The sequence below is a fragment of the Eptatretus burgeri genome, chromosome 8, assembly GCF_056783735.1.
Source record: "Eptatretus burgeri isolate ZD-2024b chromosome 8, Ebu_testis_v1, whole genome shotgun sequence".
Classification (NCBI taxonomy): domain Eukaryota; kingdom Metazoa; phylum Chordata; class Myxini; order Myxiniformes; family Myxinidae; genus Eptatretus; species Eptatretus burgeri.
Window position 1 is genome coordinate 72,221,194 of NC_140968.1, and position 17,267 is coordinate 72,238,460.

The 17,267-nt window shown below is 42.7% G+C and overlaps 1 protein-coding gene across 1 annotated transcript in view; it reads left to right on the forward strand.

Moving 5' to 3' along the window:
* The window catches only part of LOC147022025 (uncharacterized), a 233,652-nt gene that overhangs the window by 152,072 nt on the left and 64,313 nt on the right, over positions 1-17,267 (forward strand). Inside the window, exons 36-40 of the mRNA XM_085892576.1 lie at positions 2,282-2,335; positions 2,896-2,949; positions 8,559-8,612; positions 8,717-8,824; positions 10,546-10,599. Of these exons, the coding sequence (XP_085748702.1) occupies positions 2,282-2,335; positions 2,896-2,949; positions 8,559-8,612; positions 8,717-8,824; positions 10,546-10,599 (324 nt within the window). The remainder of the gene's footprint in view (positions 1-2,281; positions 2,336-2,895; positions 2,950-8,558; positions 8,613-8,716; positions 8,825-10,545; positions 10,600-17,267) is intronic.

The following is a 17,267-nucleotide window of genomic DNA, read 5'->3' on the forward strand; positions in this document are numbered from 1 at the left end:
TGTATATATATATATGTATATATATATATGTATATATATATATATATATATGTATATATATATATATATATATATATATATATATATATATATATATATATATATATATATATATATATATATATATATATAGTGTTGCAGTTGAGGAAATTCGCAAACCACCATTCAGGTCCCATAGGTGAGATATCTCTGTAAGTACATGTGTAGTTAGCCCCCAAACCCGTTGTTTAGAGGGAATAAATGTGATTCATTCGGGCTGCGACCCTTTGAGATAGCCGTTTTTCTGTTCTATCTTTATTTTGAACCAACCACGTCTCAACCGCCATCACACAACAACCACCAACCACAACGCCGCTTCACAACAACAACAACGCTAATGGCCACGACCTTTACCTTCACAACTCGCTCCCGCAAACATCGCATCACCACCATTCCAAACGGCACCATGGCCATAAACCACCACCATAAACCCTCCACCACCTTTACCTCTCCTCCTTCTACCGCCATTCTCGCACCACCTGTGAACACTGAGCGTCGGGCTGTCCTGGACTCGTACAAGGTGCGCACCGAACCGCGAGTGCAAAATGCAGCCTTTCCGAGGAGAATTCGGATCAGGAATGATACACGCCCACTTCTGATCCGTCCAATCAGCAAGCGTGGGGCGGTTTGGCCCCGCCTCCAGGCGCGTCAGTATAGAATCGCGATATGCAAATTCTAGGATCAGGGGAGACTCACGCCCCTTTTCCTCCGTCCAATAGGCGAGCGTGGCTCCACCCCCGAGCTCGTTCTGATCCAGAAATTTGCATATGGGTTCTCATGCCGGCCTATAAAGTGCCGAGCGCAGGGTCGAGTCGGGCTCGGAAGAATCAGTCTGGAGAGGTCGGAGAGCCGAGTGGAGCTCGCAGTCTGTCGGGGTTCGCAGTCTGTCGGGGTTCGGAGTCTGTCGGGGAGCTGCAGAGAGAGGAAGCCTGGAGCGCGGTCGAGTCGGTTTGAGCGCAGAGTCGGCCTTGGAGGAGTGGGGAGTGAGTCGGGAGGCGAGGGCGTACAGGTGGTTTGCTGCAGTGGGCTGAGGAGAATTGGGGAAGAGACCGAATAGCTCGGGTCCGAGGCAAGAAAGACTGCGGTCGGCGACGAGCTCGCAGTGGAATCGCTCGTCGCGGGACCCAAGCAAGCCAGCTATCCTCTTTCCCCAGAGTATCAACAATTCCCCCCTTTTTTCCCCCCGCGCTGAGATAGTGCGAAAAGGGGGGCCCCGTTCCCACCCCACTCCAAGCAGTGCCAACGAAACCCGCGAAGGAGCACGAAGTCGGGGCACCGCTGCGCCGCCACATTTGCGGCTCATCACAAAGACATGGGTAGGATCCACCCAGTCTCGCGGACCTGACCGCTCTTTCAGGTCCCGCGCAAATATTGGCCTAAAGGCCCCGTCTGCCCCCTTGTCTTTGAGGGTGGCCCTTTTCTTTTGCTTTTGAGTAAATGTGTGGTAAATGATCTGCATTGTTGTGTTTCTTTTGTTACAATTGCTGTAGGTGCATAATTGTTGTAATTGTATATGTGTGCTCTCCGTGTGCCGCGGAATAAATGTGCATCATGTTGAACTGTTTTCCTGTTTCGCTTCGTCTCTTCTTTAATTTAATCTCCATCTTGCTTCACGTAAAGGGTTGGTCGTGGGCTTAATATGCCCGATAATTAATCGGAACTGTCGAGGCCAACGATAACACCGCTCTGTTATCCCGATAGTATGGAACGGGTCGCTTAAGTGGCCCGTGTCCGGAGTCGACCTGCGTCGAGGTGCGATCGCCCGGTCTACCCTCCGCGTGGGTACTTAGGGAGGTCGAGTTTGGCGAACAACCCTATCCCACGCGGGGGGCCAATTGGCACGATCATCGTGAGGCCGAAAGGCCCACCCGTGACTAGCTCCCGGCGTTAGTCCGAGAGGGTCACGACAGAATTGTCCGTCCGGTGGGCGACGTGCCGCGATTCGAGTTACGTGGCCGTTCGCACGCCGGCGGGCGTGAGTTCGCAACAATATATATATATATATATATATATATATATATATATATATATATATATATATATATATATATATATATATATATCCAGCACTCTTGTGTCTGTGTTATCCACAATGTTTTTCATTGTTCGATTTGCTTCCTTCAGCTCAGCTGGAGTGAAAGATGAAACTGAATAACTGACCATAATTGTCATGGAAATACTAATTGTTAATGTTTCTAATATGATGACAACATCTCAGTATCACCATCTGTATGTTCTACAGGGTATGGTTGGACCACTTGGCTTTCCTGGACTTGCTGGCATATCTGGAATAACGGTACAGTGACTTATTTTATGATAAGCAATCATATATTTCAAGAACATAAAGCGTGATATTGTTGTTGAATGATTGTGCTTATATTTACGGCCAGTTTTTAGTTCATTCATTTGTAGATTTTGATTCTTGACAATATCTCCATAAGAGGTACTCACTCTTATTGCCATATCCATCCTGCCCCCTCCCTCCCCCTTTCCATCTCCATTGTACTCATATAGGGATAATCACTTCTCTTGAATGGTGGGAGAAACTACATTCACAAACTCGAGCAACATTTGGTGCAAGCAACAAAATGAATGAATAGTGAATAATCTCACCGTAAATTTGAGCAATTTGCACATTATCCATTGCACCCTGAAAACGCAAACATGGACATCGAAGTTGTAGGTAAAAATCATTACTTTGGGAGCCATTCTGAATCATTCAGAAAGTTCATAATATTCCAAATTTGGCTGTTTGTTATGGAAGGCTATTAAACGAGAGTGGGCACATGGTGGAATAATACATGTGCGAGGTTAATTTTGAAGCCATAATTGTTGTGGTGCTTTTTGTCTCTGCAGGGTGTTGGGGGCTCTCCTGGGCCACCTGGCCATCCTGGAACACGGGGTTTTCTAGTAAGGCTAAATACACCATGTATTCTCTTTCTAATTAATACAAATACAACTTGTTCCACAAATGTTGCAAGTGTCATGGAAACTTAAACTTTTCCACTTGAGATCGAGGACAAAGTGTTTTTACCAATTTACTTCATGGCAAATATGTGACTTTTAAAATGACGAATGGATGCTAAATGAGGCCTTTTGTGCATGTTTTGTGTGTGTTTTTACACGGACTTGGTTTGGCTTGCCAAACACTTTTAATCTGCCGTTGCCAGCACAGAATCTGTAATTCAAATAGTCTTTTAAACATAATTTTCAGTATTTAGATGAAAGAGTGGCAATTTCAAAAAGGTTAACCACAATTGTTGTGTTCCTGATGCAAATTGGATTCACGGAAATATAGGAATATGAGAAATATCCTTGATTGATAGTTATCGAGTTCATTACACTTCAACTTTTAGCAATTTATGCAAAAATCTAGTATTTTTCTTGTAGTCCCAGAACCAAACAAACAATATCTTTATAACAGCTCCCACATCCCAACATGATTAAGAGTGAATATAATTTTTAACTTACCCAGTAAATTCACAAGCCCCAGATATATCACTCCCATCAGTGTTCAGAAGAACGTAATCCAGATAAACAGTCCATTTACGGGTAGCGATCCGCCAGGGGGTTGTGTAACACACATCCCTCCACTCCACTTCCACCGACCTACCTGGCCGGGTGTTTGTAGTACAAGCAAGTGCCTGTTCGGTGAGCTGAGAAAGTTCTCCAAGTCTTTCATTGTGCAGCAGCACAGCCCTTTCTCAGAGGTACTTTTCCAAGTATTTTCAGCTTCTTTCAGAAGCTTGTTGAGCCATTCCAAGTAACGATCCTAATCCTGGACACATTATACATTATATTTTGTCCCAAACTTCTCAGCTTGCTGGGATTTCTATGCATGTGCACCGAGCATTTTCGAGCAGGTTACGCCATTTCACAATTGCCGTATTGTTGAAGAACCTTTGTGTGTTTTTTTTATAACAAGGCTGTTTGTGTCCACTCATTGTAGTGTTAATAGTAAGTTGGGAAGTTAAAAAGTACTTTCTCTAACGTGATGGACATCCATGGGTTCAGCTTGCTGTTCTATCAACGCTTTAAGTTGAGGTTTCTGAAAGTCATACTTGCAATAATAATAACTGGTGGATGCAAGCATCAGCACATTACTTGTGTATAATGTTTGGGAGAGATTATCTAACAGGCTATAATTCTGTGATGCATTAAGGTCATTGCTACCTTTTTTTTCTTTTTTTTTGTACACTGAGTTGAGGCTCGTGTCGAAGCTAAAATATACAGAAACATGTAACAAGGCAGGAGACAAGAAGGGAGTGAGAGGGAAGCATAAAATAGTGGGAAACAAAGACAATAGGAGATCTGTGGAAGGTAGAGGGATGGAGCAGGGTACATGAGGCAAACAAGATGGAACGACAAGGGACTTTCAGAAAAAGAAAAACAGGGAATTTGAAGGAGGTGCATTTGGAGTGGCTTCACAGCGGTAGCAAAGATCACGATTTTGGATGGGGGAAGATATGAGATGGTGGTGAACAGCTGTTTTGAAGACCTGTAGGGAGGAGTGGGATTGACAGGAGTGTGGGAGTTTATTCCAGAGGCAGGAAAAAGGAGGAATGAAAGAGTGAAGGTGTGCAGTGATTCTTGATTTTGGCAGTTTCACCAGAAGGGGGTTTTTGGTGGACCTTGAGCGCCCTGCGGAAACATGGGGGAATGCGAGAAATATGAGGATCACAGACAGAGCGGGGGGGGGGGGCAAGGCTGGAGAGGAGACTGTAGAAGACAAAAAGATCACCGACTTGCCTCTGGTGGGAGAGTGAGAGGCCCAAAAACTCAGCTTCATTGCGGGAGATACCAATGATCCTAAAAGCCTTGGTTTCCACAGCGTGAAGCCAAGAAAGGTGAAAGGCAGGAGCACCAGCACGGAGGGGGGGGAGCAGTGCTCCTTCAGATTATGGACGAAAGCTTTGTAAGTGGTTAGAAGCTCAGGTGTGCCAAGGAAGCACTTTGCATGACAGAGGATGCCCAGTCGGCGACTAGCTTTGGAGGCCAGCTTGGAGATGTGGTTTTCCCAGGAAATAGCGTGGCAGATAGTGAGACCCAAAAGCTTGAATGAAAGGACTTCTTCAAGGGGATTGTTGATAAAGTTTATGATTCCAGAGGGTTCCTTATGGAGAAACATGGTGAGGGTGTGAGATTTGTCAGGTTTTAAAGACATGTTCCAAGTGTTTGACCAGCTTGTGATTTTATCCAGGTCTGCAGAGAGTGTAGAGGCTGCTGCCTGCCGAACAGAGGGATGAGAGATGGTATTGCAGAGGGTGGAGTCATCATTAAAGAGATAAAGAGGATTTTCAAGGTAATCTGAGAGGAGGAGGAGGAGATTGGGACTATACACTGTGCAGAGCATTGGTGCTGCTTAAGCAGTCTCCTTGGCTATTGGGCACAATCCTGGACGGGTCGCCACTCCGACACAGGGTACCAGCAAGCAGGCACTAATTTTTCCGACCTCGGAAGGATGACAGGCTGAGTTAACCCCACCTGGTATTAATTCAACAGCTGAGTGGGATTTGAACTCAGGACCCTAGGATCCAAAGCCTGCCACCCTAACCATTAAGCCAACACCAGGCATAATCTGAGAGATCATTGATGAAAACCAGAAAAAGCACGGGGCCAAGAACATTGCCTTGAGGAAATCCAGTCTGGACAGGAAAAGGAAGAGAATTCCATTAAGAGCCATGCGTTGACTGTGACGGGAGAGGAAGTCCATGAGCCATGAGTGGAGATTGCCTTGGATACCATAAGAAGAGAGTTTGGTGAGCAGTGCGGCATGCCAGACCATATCAAAATCTCGCGATATGTCCAGGGAGATGGCTCTGATCTCATGTTTAGCATTTAGGACATCCATCCATTTTTGGGAAAGCAGAAATTGCATGTCCAGGGTAGAGTGACCTGTCGTAAATCCAAATTGATGGTCGGAAATCAAGCCATTGGAGAAGAGGAAGGATTTGATGTCGGAAGTGATGATGGATTCCATAACCTTGCTGATGATTGGGAGCAGGTTGATTGGTCTGTAGTTGCAGGGACCTGTGTTTGCACCTTTTTATGCAGAGTGATAATGCTTGCTGATTTCCAAGCAGATGGCAGATGACCTTGAGAAAATGAGAGGGTGAACAGAACAGAGAGAGGGTGAGCAAGAGCAGCCGAGCAGGTTTTTACAACACGAGAGCTGATGCCATCTGGACCGGTTGCAGAATCTGAGTCGAGGTTTGACAGCAAGCTCTCCACCTTGTCAGGAGAAAAGGACACAGAGTCCAGGAACAGCTGGGTGTGACTGGGTAAGGTGGGTACAGAAAGCGATGAGTTTGGGATACAAGAATTAGAAGCAAACATGGAGTTTAGGCATTCAGCCTTTTCACGTACGGTGTCAGCTGTGCGGCCATTTGAGGTAAGGAAGGGGATGGAGGGGATACATACACCAGAAAGAGACTTAACTCGATGCCACCAGGATTTGGAGGAGGGAGATAGGTTTGCGAATTCAGACTTGAAATTAGAAAGATGTTGTTTCCTGGCTCTCCTCAGGGTCGACATACACTTGTTCTGAGCTTTGTGGAAGGAACTGATATTGCCTTCAGTAGTATTTGTCCTCCATTAGGTGAAGGCAAGTTCTTTCAGGACAACTGCCTTACCACAAGTTTCAGTGTACGATGGGCGGGAGAAAGGGTAGGATAACTGAAGATGAGATGGGATAGATCTGTGCATGAGGGAGAGAGCAAATTTATTTCAAAGAATTCCCAGGATGAGTTGATGTCAGAGAAAGTAGTGATGGGAGACTCATCAAGAAGTTTGATGGCTGCTTGAAGACCCTACGAGTCGGCCTGAGTGAAGTGCCAGACTCGACGGCACTGAAGTGGTTCTCTAATAACAGCCAAAGAGATGTCTACTTTGACAAGCATGGGGTCAGATGAACTGATTGGAGCGGAAGAAGAACAGCGGATATTTTCTGGGAAATTGGTCCAAACCAAATCCAGAAGAGATGGAGTACCGTTGGCTGAGATCCGGGTCAGGAAGTTGACAGATTGTGTCAGTCCCAAGCCCTTTGCTCAAGTGCCAGCCATGGCAGGTGAGAGAGGTACCCACACCCAATCACCTGGCATAATGGCATATGAAGTCACCACGTATGAGGAAGAGAGAGTTTGGATGAGTGGATAGAAGTTGGTCCATGTTTTCGGAGAGCGAGATGTAAATGGAGTCATCACTGTTTGGTGGAAGGTACAACACACAGATAAACAAGAGGTGGGAGCAGAGCCAGAGGTATTCCTCGGGTTTGGAGGAGTGAGGTCAGTGCATGGAGAGTGAGGATTAGAGTTTTTTATGAAGAGAGCAACTCTGCCATCTTGACTGCCAGTTCCAAAAAATTAAGGTAACAGTTATGGTTAATTGAGAAAAGTCTTTGTGCTGTTCACAGTTAACTATTGCTGACTAGTAAAGGAGAGAATTTTAGTGGCGGGGGCCCATATTTTTAACAGAGTGTCAGAGTGTTCATGAAAAGTTGTGAATGTTTTCATAGCTAAGAATCAAGCGATTCCATTGCAGGTTGTGAAAATTTCTGCTGAGTAACCATGGCAATATAACTCACACCTTTGAGGACAATACAACAAGGGCCACTCTATCACCAAGTCACTCTGCCGAATGAAGCCAATCAAAACATGAGCGTTTAATGCACCTTCAATGTTTATTTTTTTTTTTTTTTGACTTCAACAACATATATATATATATATATATATATATATATATATATATATATATATATATATATATATATATATATATATATATATATATATATATATATATATATATATATATATATGTATTCCAAGGTAGACTAGTTCTGCACAACTATCCCAAATTCAGCATAAAAGCGACACATGAAAATTGGCATTGAAGCTTTTTACATATTAGAGCTGTTGTTTTGCCCTTTTTTTTATCATTGGGAGTTCATGCCATGGTTGTGTTGTGCCTTGCTATTGGAAAAGTGCTAGTTCTCAATTACATTCAGCCTTTGGGGTTGCAACTGACCTCTATCCATACTCTAATCTCTATTATAATACCAAGCTTGCACACTGAAAACTCGGCTCGCCGTCACACGATCCCTATGAAATTGCTGTGGCACTTAGCGGACATGCCGACAATGTTTGGGAAGTCTTGGCGTTCCATAGTACCACTTGCATTTTGCACAATGCGCATTTTTGTTATGCCCCGTTTATGGTCTGTCGTCTGCTACCAGCTATGTTGTACTGCTATCCCGTGCATGTGCACGGGTATCGCTAGTATCATTATAATCCCTGGTTTATTAGCATGCATTTCATGGGGAAAGGTAAGCATGCATTTCATGGGCCCAAACATTAACTTAGAAGGATATCTAACAGAAACATATGCTAGAATTCTAGTCTAGCCTGCACAACATGATGTGTGAGCATATTCAGGACAATCTTGATTGTTGTTGTACATTACGGCTGAATCTTTCAGAATGAGCACTTTCAACAAGATTGGCACTAACAATTGCCTTACAGGGAGGAAGCGGAGAGATTGGCCCACCTGGACCTGCTGGATTTGCTGGTTCACCTGTAAGTCCAGACACAAATTAGAATCATAGTCGATTTGACCATCTGATTTCGAAATGTCACTTAGATTGAGGTTTAAAATCCTCGCGTTCATGCCGACCCAACAGGGTCCTGATGGACCGCTTGGAATGAAAGGTGAACCAGGAGAACAAGGGCAGAAGGGAGACCATGGAGCACTTGGACATCCAGGACCTGCCGGCATTCCTGGACCAATCGTACGACATGGTCGAGTCAAGCGTGACCTTGCACGGCATCATAATTATGAATTGATATTTATAACCTTTAACTGGTTTAGCCACCAGAGAGCAGAAAACATTGCGATTTTCGAATTTAATGAAAAAAATATGAAAGATAATCAGTCGATAAGCACAAGCAATCCTAAATCGGTATGCTTGTATGCTTGCAGAGTACATACCACTGTACATGCATGTGTATGTGTATTAAATCGACGCTTCACTTGTATCATTCGCATATTCGGCTGGGAATGAATTTTGAGTTTGGTCGGCAGGTAGCATAATTTATTGTGGGTGCAACTGTACTGATGCCGATGCAGTGTCCCATGTGATTTAGAGCAGGGATTTGGCATTTAGTCAGGATGCCACCGATAATTCACTTAGCTCTTTGTCGAAAAAGACTGTGGCATCATTCACGTCCACCAACTATTGCTCGTCCTGAGACTGAAACGCAAACTAGGTAGTCGAAATGTAAGTGCACTACCTCTGCACCATTCTGTAAGAACGTTAAATCACAAATTTTAAACTAGAACGGCATTCGATCGAGTGCATACCTCCACCAGGCTGAATAGTTTAGGTTTTGTATCCCACTGATAGGCCGAATTTGGACCTGGACTGAAATTGAATCGGCTTGTCCTTGTCACACAACCAACATGTCCACAAAGAATCGTCTGAATACGTCCATAATATTTTGAGATATAATGCTAAATATCGATTTTTGCTCCTTTCTCTCAATGGTGAGGAATCACTTAAGTCACGAGTCCCTCAAGTCATATGGTCATTTCCCTCAAATCATGAGTTTCTCAGTTTCTGAGTCTTATTCAAATCTGTGGTTTACTTTCTACAGCTGTGATAATCTATTCATTGTTACCTTCGCCACCAAAGGTGAAAGGAGGTTATGTTTTCACCGCTGTCTGTCTGATTGTTTGTTTGTTTGTTTGTTTATCTGTCTGTCTGTCTGTCTGTTGGGTGGTCGCGAGACTACCGTTGTTCTCAGGTTTTCCGTCTGTCTGTATGTATGTAATGGACAGCACTGGAGGCCAGAGGAGTCAACCGATTTTGATGAAACTAGACTGATGGGTTCATACCAGGATATAGTTCTATGCTTTTGAGCACCGTTGCTATGGACGCCACCGTTGCCTAGCAACGGGAATTTGAAATTTTTGAAAAAATCCGAAAAATATTTATATATATATATATTTTTTTTGAAAATCAAAAATCGGCTTCTGCGCTTTTATGCGCACTATAATCAACCTCTTTTTCAAAATTTTTGAGCCCGATCCATCAAAAACTGTATGACTAGTATGTAATTATATAGCGACCACCCATGTCGCCTCCCGGCTTGTCTGTTTGCTTATGTGTCTGTGTGCAGGATATCTCAAAAAATTGTGGACAGATCCGGATGAAATTTTGTGGACAGGTTGGGTGTGTGACAAGAACGAATTGATTAGATTTTGGTGAAGATCTGGATCTGGATCCGAATCCAGACACAAGAATTATTTAATTTTTGAAGTGATGCTTCACCATTGAGAGATAGGGCCAAAAATTATAGATTGCATGATATTTCAAAAAATATATTGGGCCTGATATGTTCTCCTGGATCAGGCATTGAGTGGCGGAGGTTTGCGCTCTACCGAGTGCCCTTCCAGTTCATACAGTATTAATTTACATTGTTGACGTTTTTTTTTTTTAATGTTCTTCAGGGTGTTGTGGGAGCTGATGGACCAAAGGGTATTCGTGGTGCTACTGGACCCTTAGTAAGTTGAATATTTAAAATGATTTGCTTTTGATTGTTTGAATTTCAGGGTAGCAGTGAATATCATTTTGGTAGAGCATGGTCTCCTCTGAGCTATCTCATTCTGGGGTTGACTTGTGATGCTGTAATACAGTCAAATTGTTTTCGATGCAGGAGGCAGGGTGTTATGCAACATGCCACTCTTCATAGAAGACTTGAAGCCATCTGCTCCGTCTGCATTACTTTCTTGTAAACTAGAAATATCTCATTATATTTATCACAAAGATTAAACCTTTCACTTTATGAAGTGAGTGTGGGGTTAACCAACCCTCATGGGTCATTAGGCCTCTTTCTGGTCTACAACAACTGAAGTGGCCCCATAAGAATGATGAACTTTCAAAAGGATATCAGATCATGTTTGAATGTAGTACAATGTTGCAAACAGCAGCCAATGGAGGTGTAGCTGCAAGGTGTCAGTATAATATAGATGGGTTGGGTTTTGGGCTCGGTGAGGTTAATCTTACTTTGTCAAATAATTATTTGATTATAATAATTATTGATTATAATCAATACCAAATAATTCAATGATTATTAATGTCTTAAAAACAGAGACTTTATGCAAACAACTCATTTATGTACAAACCCTTATGAGTGACAAAGTAGTGTCACGCTCCTCCAGACGGCAGTTTTCAACACACCTATGACAGAGCTCTTATAATTATGAGCTCAGACAACATAATGGGTCAAACAGATGCCCGTTCTCCAAATCTCCCAAATGTTTAATTTTTAGCCAATTGTACCACTGATGTGAACGAGTAACACTGTCTTAATGAAAAACGAATAATGTATTATAGACATACAACAACAAAAGCTACACAATGCAGAATAATAAATTCACTTCCAAATCTTGTGTATCCTACCCTTCACTCTCTGTACCCACCCCACTCGGTCACTCCCAACTGTTCCTGGACTCCATGTCTTTTGCACCTGAGAAGGTGGAGAAGTTTTGGGCAACCCTCGACTCTGATTCTACAAACGGACTGGACAGCATCAGCTCACGTGTCCTAATCACATGCTCTGCTGCTCTTGCACATCCTCTTTCTGCTTCTGTTCACCCTATAATTTGTCCAATGTTATCTTCCATTTTCTTGGAAGTCAGCCAACATCACCGCATTACATAAAAATGTGCGTAAACTGATCCCCTTAACTACAAACCTATCAGCTTCCAATTATCAAAAACGTCATGGAATCCATCATCGCAGTTGACATAAACTCTTTCCATTTCTCCAACAGCCTCATCTCAGATCATCAATTTGAATTGAGATCTGCTCACTCTACCATGCACATGCTGCTTCTACCCTCCCAACAATGGGTGGAGGCCCTCATTGTTGGACTTGGATCAGGGCTGTATCTCTAGACATATCCTGAGCATTTGATACAGTCTGGCATCACACCTTGCTCTCCAAACTCTCTGTCTATGGCATCCAGAGCCAACTTCACCCATGGTTTAGTGACTTCCTCTACTGTCGGAGCCAATGTATGGCTCTCAATGGGATCCTCTCATCTCCTCTCACTGTTAAGGGTGTAGTCCCCCAAGGCAGTGTTCTGGGCTGCCCCGTCCTATTCCTAATCTTCATTAATGATCTCTCTGACTCTCAGGAAAATCCTCTTTATTTCTTTTCTGATGACCCATCACTCCTCCTTCATCTGGGCATGCGATAGCATCTTCCCTCTCTGCAGACCTTGATAGAATTAGAAGCTGGTCATACACTAGAAATATGTCTTTCAATCATGATAAATCTTCCACTTTTACTCTGTCTTTCTGAAAAGACTGTCTGGCAAACCCTCCCATCTACTTTCTTTACAATCATGTTGAAGACGTTTAGTCACTGAAATGTTTCGGTCTCGCTCTCAGCCATGATCTTTCTTGGGCAAACCACACTTCTAAGTTGGCCTCCTAAGCCAGTCGTCGGCTGGACATCTTTCATCGTGCAAAGTTCTTTCTTGGCACTCCTGAACTCTTATCCATCTTCAAGGCCTTCATCCCCTCTCAGTAATAATTATAGGCCATCATCTCAAACAAGAGGTTAGGACCATCTCCCTGGACATATCTAGGCTATTCAACAAAATCTGTCACCCTACTTTGCTTGCCAAGCTCTCTGCCTGTGGCACAGATGTCTGCTTTCATTCCTGGATTTCTGACTTCATCCATTCATGCAATCAACGTTTTGCCATCAATCGAACCCTCTCCCAGTGGAGGCTGGAGTTTCCCAAGGCAGTAGTCCGAGTGTTGGCCAGAAAAGGGTGCATTAGGATCAGCACAATGTTTTTCTGCGTTTTTGTGATCACCAGACCATCTGAATGAATATTCTGATTGATGCCACTCTGGCACCCTTGAGCATTTTTGTGGAAACCCATTAATATGCAAATTAGCAGTCGCCATTATCAAAATAACTTTTTCTTAATATCTCCAAAAGTAAGCATCCAAACAGCCTGGTTGAGGTGTCCAAACCCATGTTTTTAGAGTCACTGGTCATGATAAACCCACTTACAATTTAATAACATTTAAATTTAGCTCATTAATATGCAAATTAGCAGTCGCCATTATCAAAATAACTTTTTCTTAATATCTCCAAAAGTAAGCATCCAAACAGCCTGGTTGAGGTGTCCAAACCCATGTTTTTAGGGTCACTGGTCATGATAAACCCACTTACAATTTAATAACATTTAAATTTAGCTCATTAATATGCAAATTAGCAGTCGCCATTATTGAAAATGTAGATAAATAGACATATAGAAAGAAAAAAAAACACTTCAGTCTTTGTGAATATAGATCACTTTATTTTTCATACAGATTCAACAATTCAACAGTATGCAATGAAAGCAGCTAACAACATGAACAAAAGAAGACATTCCTGTGTAAATCAAATGTTCATAATATATATATATATATATATATATATATATATATATATATATATATATATATATATATATATATATATATATATAACAGGTTTGTAAACCTTATGAAGGCTACTTCAGTGCTTGGTGTCTCATTCAGTGTCAGAGTCATCATCAAGGGCAAATGCAGCAGCTGTCTTGGTGTGCTCATTCCTGCAGGCAGCATCTCCATGGCACATACAGAAATCTGTGCATGGTAACTTGGCTGCTGTGCAGCAGCATTGAGCTGTGTAGCATTGCTTGTCAGAGGAACATCCACATCGTATTAGCCACAAGATCTCTGGTGGTGCAAGAGCGACGTTGGACGGCAGCATAATTGGAAGTAATGATATATATATATATATATATATATATATATATATATATATATATATATATATATATATATATATAGCCTCAATAGCCAATGTCGATCAACGATCGGCCAGGACATGTTGCTACCATTGTTACGCAGCATTGCAGATGAAGTTCTGCGAAGTGATACACAAGCAAGATGATACACATCAGTATCATCACAGATGACTGTGATGCATTTTGCGCCATCTTCGGCAACTTTTGCAATTTGCTGAATCATGATGACATCTGCCTCATCATGCGTCGTCTTCAAATCAGTGCGACACCTTTGGGCTCCATGGTGTATTTCCACTGGGGTAGACTCCTGTCCCGTAATGACGAGCCTGTGTTGGCTCTACTTTCTTTGTTGACTAACGTCAATCAAATTCTGGCAAATCAATTCTATCAGCTGAACTTTGTTCTCAGTTACTGACAGAACCACCAGCTGTGGAGGCAGTGGAGTCTGGCGGTTCAATAATGGCGATTGCTAATTTGCATATTAATGAGCTAAATTTAAATGTGATTAAATTGTAAGTGGGTTTATCATGACCAGTGACCCTAAAAACATTGGTTTGGACACCTCAACCAGGCTGTTTGGATGCTTACTTCTGGAGATATTAAGAAAAATAGTAATTTCGACAATGGCCACCGCTAATTTGCATGTTAATGGATTTCTACAAAAATGCTCAAGGGTGCCAGAGTGATGTCAATCGGAATATTCATTCAGTTGGTCTGGTGATCACAAAAATGCAGAAAAACATTGTGCCGACCCTAATGCAAGGTCATCTTGAAAAATGGTGTTTGACATCCGAACTACAGTGTTATGGGTCCAGTCTTTTTCCTCATCTATATAAATGACTTCTCAGAAACTCTGGAAAACCATCTCTTCCTTTTTTGAGGATTACTCTGCATTGTATCAATTTCCTGCATTGCATTGCAATTTCCTGGGATTCGAAAAAATATAGAGGAAGGTGGGCAGCATCCAAAATAAGCGCATCACCATTGAAATAAACATGTAAAATACATGACATGGCCAAATGTGTGCAGACACCCCTTATAATTAGTGCATTCGGATATTTCAGCCACACCGATTGCTGACAGGTGTATAAAATCAAGCACACAGCCATGCAAATCTCCATAGACAAACATTGGCAGGAGAATGGGTCACACTGAAGAGCTCAATGACTTTCAATGTGGCACCGTCATAGGATGCCACCTTTCCAACCAGTCAGTTATTTTTTTATTTTTATTTTTGTATACTTGTATGTCAATGCCATAGCTGTTGGCAGATCATGTGCTCACAGTTCCCCATCTTGTTCCCCATCTATCACCACGAGATATATTCAAAGTTGTTGGGGAGTCGGTATTTCACGAAGTTGGACTTGCGCGATGCCTACTTCCATCTTGAGATCTCACCAGAGGATCGTCACCTTCTTACCGTCAATATGTGTCAGGTCAGCATATCAGGAACTTCTTTCATCCTGGCTACATGAAAGTATGGCATCACAGGGTCAACTGCAATCACAGTCTTATCAGGGTTGTGGTGGTTCACACTCTTGTTGGAACTGTCCATTTCAGAATGCAGTTTGTCACTGGTGTGGTCGATCAAGCCATGTATTGAGGCTCTGTCAGGGCCAAGCACCATCATCGGTTCATGTGGTCAAGGCTAGCAGTGAGGTTGATCAACTTGGCATATTTCCAATGATGACAGCTGCAAATCACCCCTTTGAGATGCCTGTTAGTGTGAATGGCATCAACTTCACAGTGGATACCAGGGCATCAGTCAGTCTCATGAGTAAGCAGACCTGGTGTCATTTGGGTTGTCCGGTGTTGGCCTCAGGACACATTACCCTTCGTACCTACACTGGGGAGTTGATCAAACCATTAGGTTTGATGGATGTCATGGTTCGTTATCGGGAACAGCAAGCACTGTTGCCCCTGTATGTGGTTGATAATTCGGGACCATCTCTCCTGGGTCGTGACTGGTTTCACACAATTTGTCTGTATTGGACAGACATTTACAGTGCTCATACATCATTTCCATCTCCTTCCCGGTTGGATGGGATCTTGGAAAAACATCAAGTCATATTCGGGTTTGGCCTCTTGAAGCTCGTAGGTGCGCACGGTCACCTACACCTGAAGAACAGTGTCAGTCTGCGATTCTGTAAGCCTCCAACTGTGCTTACATATGCTCTTCGGTCTTGGGTTAAAGTGGAACTCAACCAATTGGAAGAGGTTGGTGTCATTGAACTGGTGGCGCACTTTGATTGGACAATGCCGTAGTCACTGTGCTGAAGCAGAATAGAGGTATCCATCTGTGTGTTGACTTTAAAGCAACCGTTAACCCAAACCTCTGTGTGGAGCAGTATCCCCTGCCATCCATTAACGAGATATATTCAAAGTTGGCGGGGAGTTGGTATTTCACGAAGTTGGACTTGCGCGATGCCTACTTCCATCTTGAGATCTCACCGGAGGATCGTCACCTCCTTACCGTCAATATGTGTCAGGGTATGTACCAGTATACCCGTCTTTGTTTTTCGGTATTGCTTCAGCTCCGGCAATGTGGCAGAAAGCTATGGATCATCTTTGTTCTGACTTACTGGCACAATGCAGTTCATCAAATTTGTGCCCTGCTCGAGCTGCCCAGGTCAACTGTAAATGCTGTTATTGTGAAGTGGAAACGTCGAGGAGCAACAACAGCTCAGCCATTGAGCTGAACTCAGCTGCTTTTATTTTCCTGATTTATCTTCCTTTGTTTTAAAAGTACAATGTACAGTATTGTGAAGAAGACAGAAGCTTTTGCAATTTCTAACTCCTCCTGCAAGAAATTAAAAAGACATCTTCTTCAAGTTAAAAACTTGCATATGGAAAATGACTTTGAGATTATATTTTTCCTTCTTCCTTCCCCCTGATGATTATTGCAAGCATTGACATAAACAGTAGGTGGAGACCTGACACAAACTTTTAGCCTTTTTATTTTATTGTTTTTTGTATACATAGTCGAGCCTCATGGAAGAGCTAGTGCACTGAATGGATCAGGATGTAACAGAATGCAAAATAACATGTAGATCGGAGTGGTGAGGGGGGGGTGAAACACCAACAGTAGAAACACTAACCTCCCAACTTATTAAAAAGACAAAGCAGATATTGTTGTGTTGTTCTTTTTGTTCTTTTTATTTGTCTTTTTTATTGTTCAGATATTGTTCTTGTTGTTCAGACAGTATTGTTATTGTTCAGACAGTATTGTTATTGTTCAGACAGATATTTGTTGTTCAAAGCAGATATTGTTCTTTTTACGAAGTCAAGGCTCATAGAGGAGCGAAGACATAGAATGTATCAGGACATGACAGAACAAAAGGAACAGCAGAAAGAGAGGGGGAGAAACACCAACAA